Genomic DNA, 15103 nt, shown 5'->3' with positions numbered 1-15103 from the left:
AGGTTCAATCCTATGGGCAATGGGGGTTAAAATGTCATCAGAGGCCTCTTAGGTAACAGAGGCATTCAGTTATGGAGTGAAAGTGGGAAGGACAGAGGAAACACAAACCTGACAGACTTTTGTGCTCTGCCTCTAACACTCCGCTTGCCCTTTCTACACTGTTTCTCTCTACTTGCCCAGGGCCAAACCCCATTGCTATAACTCTGCTTCCCCTTGGGAAAGCTGCACTTTAGAGGGAACTAATGAGTTTATGTTTACCTAACGATTTTCCTCAGAGGAGCAAAGAGATAAAATGACTTCAAGAAGGGAAAACAAAACAAAACAAAACAAAAAGTGGTGATGAGGAATGACACCAGATGGAATATCTTGGGTTGGCTATCCTGGAGTAAGCTTTCAGGTCAAATAGCCCCAGGTGGACGAAGCCTACACTCCCCAGAGGCATTCTCCGTAGCACTTGTGTCTCTCCATGGGTCAACAAGGCAAGAAGGAGGATCTGGGAAAAGGTACAAAAAGGACTAAAAAGTTGAAGCTACAGAAATAAGAGTTCTAGCCCAATTTGAAGAATTTTGCATCAGAATTATTTAAAGAGACCTGTGGTGGCGCAGTGGATAAAGCGTCAACCTGGAAATGCTGAGGTTGCCAGTTCAAAACCCTGGGCCTGCCTGGTCAAGGCACATATGGGAGTTGATGCTTCCTGCTCCTCCCCCCTTCTCTCTCTCTCTCTCTCTCTCTCTCTCTCTCACTCTCTCTCCCTTCTCTATAATGAATAAATAAAACAATCTTTAAAAAAACAAAACAAAACAAAAAACCTTAAAAAAAAAAGAATTATTTAAAGAAGAAACAGACTTACTGTAGAATGATAAGCTCCCTATCATTAGAGGAGTTTAAACACACATTGAGTGGGTTACTTGCTGGGGATGTTCAACATGAGTGACTGGACTAGATTTAAGATTCAAGCCCAATAAACATTTGAGTATCTTCTCTATGCTAGCTATGGTGAGAGGTCAGGTGCTGGGAACACAGAGATGAAGAATATATCATTCTGTCCCCTCAAGGAGTTCACTGCCTAATGGGGGAGACAGACAATGCAATATGGTAAATGCTGACAGAAACCTACATAGGGTGCTTTGGGAACAGAAAGCAGGGCCTCAGATTCTGTGTCTATCACTCACTGGTAAGGAGCAATATGGCATTAATTAAAAATGAAAATGCTTCATAAGCAGTTGATAAATTATTTGTCAGGTGCTATCGTGTTACTGTCAGAACAGATAGTAGGTATGGCAGTTAACCTTTGTGATTTAGTCAACACTTTCTTAATCTTGAGTAGACTCTATACCTACAAACATTCTCAATTATTCAATAAATATATTGGTGTTGACTGTGTACCAAGCACTAAGGCAGGGGTCCCCAAACTTTTTACACAGGGGGCCAGTTCACTGTCCCTCAGACCGTTGGAGGGCCGGACTATAAAAAAAACTATGAACAAATCCCTATGCACACTGCACATATCTTATTTTAAAGTAAAAAAAAAAAAAAAAAAAAAAAAAAAAAAAAAAACGGGAACAAAGACAATATTTAAAATAAAGAATAAGTAAATTTAAATCAACAAACTAACCAGTATTTCAATGGGAACTATGGGCCTGCTTTTGGTTAATGAGATGGTCAATGTCCGGTTCCATATTTGTCACTGCTAGCCGTAACAAGTGATATAACGCGCTTCCGGAGCCATGACGCGTGCATCCCGTGTCACCGGAGGTAGTACTGTACGTGAGTGACTCCGTGCTTTGCGGTGCCGCCACATACAGGACTTCAGGACCACCAATGAAAGAGGTGCCCCTTCCGGAAGTGTGGCAGGGCTGGATAAACGGCCTCAGGGGGCCGTAGTTTGGGGACCCCTGCACTAAGGAATCTACAGAAGAGAAAGACAGTTCGTACACTCAAGGAGTTAAAACATTCCCCTTTGCCTCACCTGTGGTGGCGCAGTGGATAAAGCGTAGACCTGGAAATGCTGAGGTCGCCGGTTCGAAACCCTGGGCTTGCCTGGTCAATGCACATATGGGAGTTGATGCTTCCAGCTCCTCCCCCCCTTCTCTCTCTGTCTCTCCTCTCTTTCTCTCTCTGTCTCTCCCTCTCCTCTCTAAAAAAATGAATAAATTTAAAAAAAAAGAAAGGAAACATTCCCCTTCATCTTTACTTTTGCTCTCCTACCCCCCTTTATTGATCAGATAACACTTTAAATTCCTTCTGGAAGTAGATAAGTTATTTAGTCATAAGGTTAATCAAAAAGTGACTTAAAAAGCAAGGAGGGGGGGTGGGATGTGTTGTAATGGGGAACCAAACAGGAAGAACTCTCTGCAGATAGGTTTCGCCAGAGTGTGAGACTCTGACTGCATAAAATATCAAAGGTTATGGAATTCGAGGTCACATGTAAGCTTTTCCATCTACAACTCTATCATCATTTGTTCTTCTCTCACCCAGTATTATTAGCACTTTTTTTTCAGAGACAGAGAGAGTCAGAGAGAGGGATAGACAGGGACAGACAGGAACAGAGAGATGAGAAGCATCAATCATTAGTTTTTCGTTGCACATTGCAACACCTTAATGTTCATTTATTGCTTTCTCATATGTGCCTTGACCGCAGGCCTTCAGCAGACCGAGTAACCCCTTGCTCGAGCCAGCGACCTTGGGCTCAAGCTGGTGAGCTTTTACTCAAACCAGATGAGCCCTCGCTCAAGCTGGCAACCTTGGGGTCTTGAACCTGGGTCTTACGCATCCCAGTCCGATGCTCTATCCACTGTGCCACTGCCCACTCAGGCTCCTTACTCTTTTTTAACGTTCATCCGCACAACAGCATGTTCTAAGCACCCATACTAATATTCATTCCGTCCATAGATGAAAAAAATTTGACAGAACTATCCCTATAATATTCATTTCATAAAACTCATTTTACCTTTGATAAAATATATTTTAATTCCCTCGTGTTTATTTCAGTAAACAAACATATAACAAAAAGAAAGTGCCAAATAACCAGGGGGTGACAAGCTGTCATTGGAAATATCTTAAATAAGTTTTATTGTCTTTTGTCATGTATTATTTAATATTTCTTCATTAAAACTTTCTTATAACATAATCTAGTTTTGTGTACCTCTTTTACTTAAGTTCTTATTTAAGTATTAAATGTATGAAATAATAAGCCACCTTTCGGTTTATCATTTTTTATACTTAAAAAGATCATTAGGAGGCCCTGACCAGTTGGCTCAGGGGTAGAGCATCAGCCCTGCATGAGGATGTCCCGGGTTCGATTCCCAGTCAGGAAACACAGAAGTGACCATCTGCTTCTCTACCCTTCCCCCTCTCTACCTTCTCTCTCACCCCCTTCCCTCTCCCAGCCCAGTCTCCACTGGAGCAAGTTGGCTTGGGTGCTGAGGATTGCACCATGGCCTCGCCTGAGGCACTATTATGGGTCCAGGTGCAACAGAGCAACGGCCTCAGATGGACAGAGCATCGCCCCCTAGTGGGCTTGCTGGATATATCCCAGTTGGGACTCATGCGGGAGCCTATTTGCTTCCCCTCCTCTTACTGAATAAAATAAAAAATAAAATAAAATGAAGTTAAATAAATAAATAAATAAAACAGTCATTAGAGCAGAGAACTGGTTGTTATATTATTTGAATCCCACCACTGGCTCTATACCTGTTTCCACATCTGTAGAATAGAGATAGCCATAATGGTGCCTACATTGTAGGGTTGTGGTATTAAAGTACATATACACCTGACCAGGCAGTGACACTGACGACCCAAGTTCAAAACCCTGAGATCACCAGCTTTGAGCACAGGCTCACCAGCTTGAGCACAGGGTTGTCAGCTTAAGCGTGGAATCATAGACATGACCCCCATAGTCAATGGCATGAGCCCAAAGGTCACTGGCTTGAGCACGGGATCATTGACTCAGCTGGAGCCATTCAGTCAAGGTGTATATGAGAAAGCAATCAATGAACTATTAAGGTGCTACAACTATGAGTTGATGCTTCTCATCTCTCTCCCTTCCTGTTTGTCCTTTCTATTCCTGTCTGTCCCTCTCTCCCTCCCTCTCTCTAAAAAATAAACAAATAAATAAATAAAACAAGTTACTGAGAGTGTCAAAATATATGAGGCAAAATCTATGGAACTACAGCTATTATAATTGGAGAGCTCAACACTCCTACGTTGTAAATGGACAGATCTAGCAGGCAGAAAAACAAAGATGATCTTAGTAATATCATCAATCAACTGAATGTAATGGACATCTATAGATTACTTCATCCAACAGGAGCAAAATAGACATTCTTCTCAACTTCGCATGTAATATTCATCAAGATAGATCACGTGTGCTCCATAAAGTGCACTTAAACAAATTTAAAAGAACAGAAATCGTCTAACCAAGCAGTAGCGCAATGGATAGAACGTCATTCTGGTACCCTGAGGACCCAGGTTCAAAACCTCAAGATCGCCAGCTTGAGCGTGAGTTCATTGGCTTGAGCAAGGGATCATAGACATGACCTCATGGTCACTGGCTTGAGTCCAAAGGTTGCTGGCTTGAAGCCCAAGGTTGCTGGCTTGAGCAAGGGGTCACTAGCTTTGCTGGAGACCCCCATCAGAGCACATCCGAGAAAGCAATCAATGAACAACTAAGGTGTTTTCACAGACATTTATCTGTCTTCAAAATAATCCTATGAGATAAGAAAGGAAAAGGTTTTTATTCTAAGTTTACAACTGATGAGATAGAAATAAAATGATGCATTCAAAGGCTGCAATAGCAATACTGAGATGGAAATTCTCAGTTCAAACTCAGAGTCAGATGTATTTTGGTGGAAAGGCCTTGAGCAAACCACTTTCTCTCTCTGCACCTAAATTTCTTCATCCATAAGTAAAAAGGGGACTAGACTAATGGTTTTCAATCTTGTTTTTTGTTTTAGCAATAAAACCCTCCCTTTTAACTGAAGTCTTATACTAAAGTGTGTGTGTGTGTGTGTTTTCAACAAACAAAAGCACAGCTCTTGGTCTATAGGCCATGGATGCTAAATATTCTACCATCAAATGATACTGCTATAAAATGCAGAGTAGGTCGCTTCTGGGTCCCCTAGCCAGTACCCAGGCTTTATTCTATTAACATGCTCAAGCACCTGTGGTTAGCAAGTTAAAAGAAAGAACTGAGCTTCCCAGTCATCACAGCCTGTTTAACATCCAGCCCGAGCTGGGTAGACCAGGCATGGCCAACATCCAGCCTGCATAAATAAGTTTTATGTGGCCTGTGATTAAATTTTTAATATTCTCCGCTACTTTAAAATCTCAGCTACTCAGAAGCAGAAGCGTCTTTTATTATTGGAAATTGAGATATTTAAGATAGTGATACGGAGAAAAGAATTCTGCGTGTGACTAATCTAGGGTTAACTTCCAATAATTGGTTGAATGAATTTGCGATACTTCTTTATTTTTTTAAAAAATTCCATTATAAAGATTTACAACTTTTGTACTCGTCTGTACTTGATGTGAACTGTTTGACATTTAGCAGTGATGTGAAACCCACATTCTTTTTTTTTTGTATTTTTCTGTTTTATTTTATTTTTTTTATTTTTTTATATTTTTCTGAAGTTGGAAACGGGGAGGCAGTCAGACAGACTCCCGCATGCGCCTGACCGGGATCCACCCGGCTCGCCCACCAGGGGGTGATGCTCTGCCCATCTGGGGCGTTGCTCTGTTGCAACCAGAGCCATTCTAGCGCCTGAGGCAGAGGCCATGGAGCCATCCTCAGCGCCCGGGCCAACTTTGCTCCAATGAAGCCTTGACTGCGGGAGGGGAAGAGAGAGACAGAGAGGAAGGAGAGGGGGAGGGGTGGAGAAACAGATGGGTGCTTCTCCTGTGTGCCCTGGCCGGGAATCGAACCCGGGACTCCTGCACGCCAGGCTGACGCTCTACCACTGAGCCAACCGGCCAGGGCCAAACCCACATTCTTTTAGGCAGAGTTTGCCAGTGCACACCCAAGGTCAAACAATTCATTATTTTTGTGGTCAAGTGTGCTGAATCAAGTGGCACTGTAGCATAGACAATAGCTGCAATTGATAACTGAAAACGTGTCCAGGCTGTTTGTAAAACGAAATAATTGTTTTATTTGCAATATAACCCCTTCAAGCTCATTCTATTAATTAAATATTGTTTCGATTGATTTCGATACAGCTTGGATATTTATACGGTATGTAATATTTTTATTAAAATATATTTTTATTAAACTAATATTGTATATTAAATTTTTTCACTCACATTTATTCATAAACAAATTACATAATAAAATTTTATTTAAATCGTTTCTGTATTTAACATTTTTTAATTTTAATATTTCGTCTGGCCCATGAAGTAAGTGTTCTTTCTAAAATATTTTTTTACTTATTGATTTTTAGAGAGACAGAGAGAGAGAGAAGGGGGAGGAGCAGGAAGCATCAACTCCCATATGTGCCTTGACCAGGCAAGCCCAAGGTTTCCAACCGGGGACCTCAGTGTTCCAGGTCAATGCTTTATCCCACTACGCCACCACAGGTCAGGCAACAAGTGTTCTTTCTAATCTGGCCCGGGGGTAAAACCTGTTGGCCACGCCTGGGCTAGACCCATCTTCCTTCTCCCTAACTACCAATGGGCTAATCGTTTCTCATTACTAGAGATTCAATAGAATCAAATTACCAGGAAATTAAAGGACCTGTAGAAAAAAAAAACAATATTCCTTTTGTTAGCCTTTACTTTCAATCTCCCAGGAATGAAATGCTACAAGTTTTGGAGATAGGACTTTTGTATATAAAGACAGGGGAACTTTGCTTTGGTAAAATGAGTCTGCAGTTTATATCTTTAAACTGAGGAGAAGCAAACACTTTGGAATCTATAAAAATGGGTTTAGGCCCTGGCCGGTTGGCTCAGTGGTAGAGCATCGGCCTGGCGTGCAGAAGTCCCAGGTTCGATTCCCGGCCAGGGCACACAGGAGAGGCGCCCATCTGCTTCTCCACCCCTCCCTTTCTCCTTCCTCTCTGTCTCTCTCTTCCCCTCCCACAGCCGAGGCTCCATTGGAGCAAAAGATGGCCCGGGCGCTGGGGATGGCTCCTTGGCCTCTGCCCCAGGCGCTAGAGTGGCTCTGGTCATGACAGAGCGACGCCCCGGATGGGCAGAGCATCGCCCCCTGGTGGGCGTACCGGGTGGATCCCGGTCGGGCGCATGCAGGAGTCTGTCTGTCTCCCCATTTCCAACTTCAGAAAAATACAAAAAAAAAATGGGTTTAAATCTTAGTGATACTACTTGGTAGCTGTAAGACCGTCGGCATGTCTCAAATATTCTGAATCTCAATTTCATCTTATTTATTTGATCATGAATAGGGAATACTAATAAACCTTACCGCACAAATGTGACTCAGAATGCTCTTTTGAATCAGTCACTTATCAAATGCATTTTATCAATTTTCATATATGAGATATTTGAGACCATTATCTCAATTTTAAATTACCTGCCCCCAGAGCACAATAATGGAGAAAGAAATGGAATCAAAGTGCTCAGCGTCTCATGGGCTAAGTTCAGTGGAGCACTGGCAGACCTGGGTTGGAATCTGCACTTCCCCACTCACAAACTGTGGAATTCTACGAAAGTCACTTAACCTCTCTAGCATCAGGCTCCTCACTTATAAAATGTGGCTAGCACCATCTAACTCACAGGGCTACTGTTAGTAATCAATGAGATCATGAAAGTAAAGAGCTTTAAACAGGGGCTGTTTATGGTAAGGACTCAATAAACAGTAGCATTTTTTATTGGTAGCTCTTTTCCTAAGTCCTCTTTTCTATCTACCTCGCTAAAACAAAAGCAGTAAGCAAAGCCTAAATTAAATTATTTCAACTATTAGAGAAAGTAAGAATGAAAAAGACAAAAGAGGAAAGGATTGTGAATGAACTAATGGCTGCTGTTCCAGACTATTTATCATACTAATGGCATCTAATATTGGAAAAACAGGCATAAATGCCCTGACCGGATAGCTCAGTTGGTCAGAGCATCGTCCTGAAATGCAGAGGCTGCTGGTTCGATCTCCAGTCAGGGCACATACAGGAACAGATCAATGTTTCTCTCTCTCTTTTCCTCTCTCTAAAATCAATAAAACATTAAAAAAACAAACAAACATAGGCACAAAATTCTGAAGAACAAATCACAGCAGGCACAATCTTTCCAAAGGAGTGACAAAGAGTACCAACTGCATTTTTTCTAGGCTATCCATTACTCTTTTATAATCTGGGATCCACAGTATAGTCCCTACCAAGCAGAAAGTGCTACAAAACAGCAACTCTGATGCCACATGGAAAAGAAAGTGCTACAAGACAGCAACTCAGATGCCACGTGCAAATCACTGCTTCTTTGTAAACCCAGCTCTATCATAAAAACTTCACAGACTCCCCTTAGCCGACCCAAGCAAGTGCTTGTCTCTTGTGTTCCACTGAATTTGTTACACATTTCCATTATAGCAATTATCTTGTATGTATTGTAAAGGGGTTATTTGCATGTCTCTTCACTACACTGTAAGTTGGTAATGATCCTGTCTTACAATCTTTGATTGCCCAGTGTATAATACACAGATCTCTGTAATTACAAACTGAAGGATGGGTTTCAACTCTTCTCTAGTTAAGGATGCTAAGAAACAGCTGGGGAGACATTAGTAGAAACTCACACACAAACTAAAGTCTGCCAGACCAGACCCGTTTTGGGAGGAGTTTGCTTTTTGTTTGGAGCTTGAAGGAATGACTGATTGTTCCTGCTTCTCAAAGTTATTTTCTTTTTCTTTTTCTTTTTTTTTTTTTTGTTGTTGTATTTTTCTGAAGCTGGAAATGGGGAGGCAGTCAGACAGACTCCCACATGCGCCCAACCGGGATCCACCCGGCACGCCCACCAGGGGGCGATGCTCTGCCCATCCGGGGCGTCGCTCTGTTGCGACCAGAGCCACTCTAGCGCCTGAGGCAGAGGCCAAGGAGCCATCCCCAGCGCCTGGGCCATCTTTTGCTCCAATGGAGCCTTGGCTGCGGGAGGGGAAGAGAGAGACAGAGAGGAAGGAGGGGGAGGGGTGGAGAAGCAGATGGGCGCTTCTCCTGTGTGCCCTGGCCAGAAATCGAACCTGGGACCTCCGCAGGCCAGGCCAACGCTCTACCACTGAGCCAACCGGCCAGGGCCTCAAAGTTATTTTCTTAAAACAACAAAGCAAAGGACAGAACCAGTCCATACAGAATTTCCAGACAACATATTATACTCTTTCTCAGTAATAGGTACAAGTTTATGAGATGAAGGCCTGTGGTTATATATAAAGTTGACCTACAGGCAGGACACGGTGGAAGTATATCATGCTAATAGAAGCTCTTAAATTCTAAAAACAATTAGGGGGGAAAAAAGCTAGGAAGCAAAAATGAAAAATGTCTTACATCATGAACCCTGATATATGTAATTGAAATCAGGCTCCCTCAAAGGACAGCCCATGACTAACAAACTACATACAGTAACTTCAATACAATATTTACCTTTTTCAAGGTGCTTTCAAATATATCTCTGAACCACAGCCAACTATAATCACAAAAACTTAAGGCTAGAATGGGCCTTGAAGGGCATTTCCACAACCACTTCACCAAGTACTATTCAAACACCTCTAGTCTCTAGTGATTAGGAGGTATGGTAGTAAAAGCTTCTCAAAAACCAACCTCTGCTCTGACCACCTGTTAGTTTCTCAGTTTCCTTCCCCACCTTAATGATCCCAATCAGGTAAACCAAATCCTCCAAGGCATCCCACCACCGAGCAACAGTCTGCTCCTCAATCCACTTCTATTCCCCTTGTCTGGGCCTCATCCTCAATTCTCCCCACCCACCCACCCCTATCACCCAAAACATGGCCAGGGCCTCTAAGATTCTGATCTCCCAGACATTCCATTGGTTCCATTCCTGACCATCAATTCCCTTCCTCCTATTCCTCAGGGCTTTCATATGCTCTCCTGTGCAAGACCAGAAGCACTCCTAGCTATGAATGTATTTTTGGCTTGAGAATCTTTTCCCTTTCCTTTTTCATCTTCCCTCTTTTGCTCTTCCATCCTGTCTCTTCATTTCCTTCAAACTCAGTATCTCCTTTCTTCTCAGGATTCCTGGAAGGACCACTGGTAATTGAATACAGTAGTTGCTAAGAGTCTTAGGGGACAAACACCCTCAAGAAGCTCACCCTCAAAGAACTCAAGAGGTCTAGGAGAGAGATAAGAGATTGTTTATCTTTTAAGACTACACTCCTCTGGAAAGTTTTCCCTGGCCCAAATTTAATCGGTCCCCTATTCTCAGTGCCACCATTACAGTATACGTCTGATGCAATGATTAGTCTTCTTGTGTATCTTCCACCACTAGACTGTGGGCTCTTCAATGGGAGGGCCCCTTCTGTCCCTACCACTTAGCACAGGATTCAGCACAAAGATGATACTTAATGTCTGACAAATGAGTGAGTGGACGAATTCCACTATACAATTACTCACTCTTCCACTCGTTCTTTCATTAGTTGACCCAAACTTAACTGAGCATACATTATATACAAACTCCTAGATTGTAAGAATAAATAAAGTAGCTCTTACATAAAAATAACTCAAAGCTATAATGCCATAGATTAATACTCTTCCCTGGTCCGCATCCCAGCCCCCACCTGAAACCTAATTAGTCCTTTCCCACAGTGAAAGCCAGACCTTCCTTAGCAGAAATCCACGCCCCTCCAACTCAAACTACCTTCTCAGCCCTTTCGTCCTACACAAGGGTCCCCAGCTAATGTCAAATTTTACACCCCCCTCCCTCTGGCTTCTCTCCTTGTCCTTCATCTCCAACCCTGAGGTTACTGAATGTCTCCTACCCCCCAAGACCGCCTTCGAGTCCCCGAGTTCAGGGTACCTCTGATTTTCCTCTCCACGCATCCGCCCCTCAGTTAACTCCTTCCCTCTAGGGATCCCGTCTCTCCTAAGAAATGAATTACTCCCAATACCGCCCCTCTCCTCCTTTCAGTTTCAGGCTGAGTTTCTCCTCGACTCTTAACTCTTACCTCATCCAGCTCCCTTTCCCCAGCAACACCTCCTCCTACCTCCAGCTCCACCACTGCCGCCATCTTCAGAACTCTCCCCCTCCCTAGTCCGCGCGCGAGCCAGCTGCTTCCGCCGCCCTGTTCTCCTGGCCAATCGACGGCGTAAACTCCGGCATAGGGGGTGGGGCATCATGACAGGAGGAGACCTTTAAGGGATTGAGAGACCATCTACCTGCTACTCACTTAAAGGTCGAGGAGGAACTGTTCCCATGCATTTCCCAGCTTCGGCAGGGGAGAGTTCTTGAAAAATGTGAAATTGGGCTTGTACTATTTTTAGGGCAGATATTTCAATAATTCTTCCCTTTGGAGAACCAAAGAGAAGAGTCCATAAACCGTCCACTTTCGCGACGTTCCCTCACTCTGGCTCCAAGGAGTGAGGCGTGGAGGTTAAGGACTACAACTCCCAGAATGCATTGAGTCTGACCCGGAAGATTCGATTCCGCTCTCTTGACGGGAGATTTGTAGTGAATGAGAATATTCATAAAACACAAGACCATATTTTACTGACCACAGCACATGCCTTCTTGTCTCGGTAAGAGTCATTTTTCAGAAACAGCGACTTTTTGAGGCCCAGGCTTCCAGAGGCGGAAGAGAGTAGCGCTCCAAGTCAGAAGGCGAAGGTCAGAGGGCCAAATTGGCGGGAGAATAGGTTTGCGGTACACGAACTGGGGCTACGGAGGTTCTTCAGGTTCTTTGTCCCTGGTGAGGGGCATTGGGGGTTGTTGATGGGAGGGTAACGGCGGAAAGGGAAGAGGGATAGCCAGAACAGCGCCTTTCGAGGAGTCGTGGAAGTAGCTGCGCAGCTTGGGCTCCAAAAGTCGAAGAGCCCTAGGGACCCACAGGGACCCCAAACTGCTTCTTCGGTTTTCCCGTCTCCGGATCCACGTCACACATCTAGGTACTCTTTTCTACCCCAGATCCTGCGTGTCCAGCTCTTACCTTTACTCCCTTCTTATACACCTTATTCATTATTATACTGTACCACAACTTCTAGCTCAGTACTGTAATTCATTTCCAACACCATGCGACTTGTACATCCGGACTGACACCTGCAGCCCCGGGGTATAACCCCCCTGACCCCCCCCCATCTATTCCGTGAACAGGGCTGGAATGACCTGTGAGCTCACAAGGTACTAGAATGCCAATCAACTACTTTGGGGACTGTCAGGAATTGCACGGTAATACACCATCTACAACCATCTCGTTTACTTAAAATGGGAATTATTTTTACTATGTGAAACTTAATACAGAGAGTTTTATAAACACTGTATACGCATTACCCCAAATAGACTATTGACATCATGATCTATTTGCTTACTCATTTTTAAAAAAGATAATACAGATAAGGATTGAATTTATCCAGCGGTGGGATTGAGGCGGGTTCTCACCCGTTCAGCAGAACCGATACCTAATTTTTGTTGAGTTCTGCAAACTGGTTGTTAAAATGGCATTTGTAATCAGGGTTCTCTCTAAGGTGGGTGCTGGAGCAACACCCAATGTGGAAATCACAAATTTACATTCCTTACTCTTGTTTAACGTGCATTTGTGCAATAGCGTATTCCAAACGCCGGCAGTAATGTTCATTCAGTCCAGAGGTGAAAAAAATTTGAAAGCCCTATGCTTATAATATTTATTTATTCATTTCATAAAACTTATTATACCTTTGATGAAATACTACATTTTAATTCCTTCGCGTTTGTTACTTCAGTAAACAAACATATAATGTAAAAAGAAAAAGTGCCGAACAACCAGAGGGTGTCAGGCGTCATTGGAAATATCTTAAAAAAGTTTTGTTGTTTTTTTGTCAGGTATTATTTAATATTTTTTCATTAATATTTTAAAACTTTCTTGTAACAATCTAGTTTTGTGTACTTCTTTCTTATTTAAGTATTAAATGTATGGAATAATAAACTACCTTTTGGTTTATTTTTTATATCTATTATACTTAAAATGGTCATTAAGGGAGAGAACCTGTTGTTAAATTATTTGAATCCCACCACTGAACATATCTTCTAGTCTCAGACCCATTACTCTTTCATCCTTCCCAGAAGCAACTAGTGTAATTAGCTATATATTCTCAGCCCATTAAAAAAAAAATGTGTTTTCACAAACTGTAAGTATTGTATTAATTTTATTTTTTTGTATTTTTTTGTATTTTTCTGAAGCTGGAAACAGGGAGGCAGTCAGACAGACTCCCGCATGCGCCTGACCGGGATCCACCTGGCACGCCCACCAGGGGGCGATGCTCTGCCCATCCAGGGCATCACTCTGTTGCAACCAGGGCCACTCTAGCGCCTGAAGCAGAGGCCATGGATCCATCCCCAGCCCCCGGGTCATCTTTTGCTCCAGTGGAGCCTCGCGGGAGGGGAAGAGAGAGACAGAGAGGAAGGAGAGGGGGAGGGGTGGAGAAGCAGATGGGCGCCTCTCCTGTGTGCCCTGGCCAGGAATCAAACCCGGAACTTCCGCAGGCCAGGCCGACGCTCTACCGCTGAGCCAACCAGCCAGGGCCTAATTTTATTTTTTAAATGAACATAAGTACTTGTATAACATCTATAATTGATTCTCTCACTCTGTTGAGGACTGTCCATGTTTATGTATTCTTACATCTAAGTATTCCTTTTAACTGTTAAATAGTATTCTATTGTATGATATATAACATTTCATTTATCCATTCCTCAACTAATGGACACTAGAGTTTTATGGTTTTTGCTATTAGAAACATTGTGCCTTTTTTGTGCACATGTGAGTTGCTCTAGAGCTGCACTGTACTAAAAGGTTAAGGACTAGAAATGTAGCTGGTCAGAAGAAGATGTGCTGGAAGTGTTTATGAGAGAGCCCATTTCCCCATATTATTGCCAGTCCTTTATACTATAAACTTTTCCATTTTTTCTAGTCTTAAAAGACAAAGCATTTGCATTTTCCTTATTACTAGGGGGGCCAAGAGTTTTTTAATATGGGTTTGGGTCAGTCAGATTTCATCTTAAGTGAATTGTATGTTTTATACAGTGGTACCTTGAGATACGAATTTAATTCATTCTGTAATTGAGCTCGTTAAGTCAGTTAACTCGTATATCAAACTGCCGATCCTGGACCCGTGCACCAATGTGCCAACTAGTGGCAGCTTCCCAAATCAAGACTCGTATCTCGGAATTTTGCTCAGATCTCGAACAAAGATACGAATCAACTGAGTTGCAGCTCATATTTTAAAAAGGTCGTATATTGGTCTGTTCGTATCTCAAGGTACCACTGTATTCCTTATTTATTGTGCTGTACCACAACTTTCTGTTGAACTACTGTTTTCTGTTGAACTACTTGCCCATACTGATTTGTTGTGCTTAAAAATATATATTTAGGCCCTGGCCGGTTGGCTCAGTGGTAGAGCGTCAGCCTGGCGTGCAGGAGTCCCAGGTTCAATTCCTGGCCAGGGCACACAGGAGAGGCGCCCATCTGCTTCTCCACCCCTCCCCCTCTACTTCCTCTCTGTCTCTCTCTTCCCCTCCCGCAGCCAAAGCTCCATTGGAACAAAGTTTGCCTGGGTGCTGAGGATGGCTCCGTGGCCTCTGCCTCAGGTGCTAGAATGGCTCTGATTGCGGCAGAGTGACCCCCTAGATGGGCAGAGCATCGCTCCCTGGTGGGCATGCCGGGTGGATCCCGGTCGGGTGCTTGCAGGAGTCTGTCTGACTGCCTTCCCGTTTCCAACTTCAGAAAAATACAAATAAATAAATAAATAAATAAAAATATATATTCAGAGTACTATCCAAGTTTATGTTTTGCAAATACCTTCGTTTAGTCAGTCATGTGTATATATTTCAACCTTGTTTGTGTTACCTTAAAGCAGTGGTTCTCAAAGTGTGTGCCATGGCGCACTGGGGGGTCCTAGAAGATTTCCAGGTGCACCCTATGGTATTCCAGAGAAATATGTGCCTGTTGGGGGCCAAAAAACCAACAGGGTTTTTGGAGTTTACA

At 43.1% G+C, this 15103-nt stretch overlaps 1 protein-coding gene across 3 annotated transcripts in view; it reads right to left on the bottom strand.

The window, feature by feature from the left end:
* The window catches only part of RNF121 (ring finger protein 121), a 111422-nt gene extending 100214 nt beyond the window's left edge, over window positions 1-11208 (bottom strand). Inside the window, exon 1 of one of the 3 annotated variants that reach the window (XM_066367515.1) lies at window positions 11138-11208. In XM_066367515.1, the coding sequence (XP_066223612.1) occupies window positions 11138-11161 (24 nt within the window). In that variant the 5' untranslated portion in view covers window positions 11162-11208. Of the gene's footprint in view, window positions 1-11098 lie in introns of all 3 variants that reach the window. The other 2 variants (XM_066367506.1, XM_066367522.1) reach the window with 2 other exon arrangements.
* Window positions 11209-15103: the final 3895 nt, after the last annotated feature.

Source organism: Saccopteryx leptura, chromosome 1 (assembly GCF_036850995.1).
Source record: "Saccopteryx leptura isolate mSacLep1 chromosome 1, mSacLep1_pri_phased_curated, whole genome shotgun sequence".
In the NCBI taxonomy this organism is placed as follows: domain Eukaryota; kingdom Metazoa; phylum Chordata; class Mammalia; order Chiroptera; family Emballonuridae; genus Saccopteryx; species Saccopteryx leptura.
This window is presented reverse-complemented; position numbering and strand designations above follow the sequence as displayed.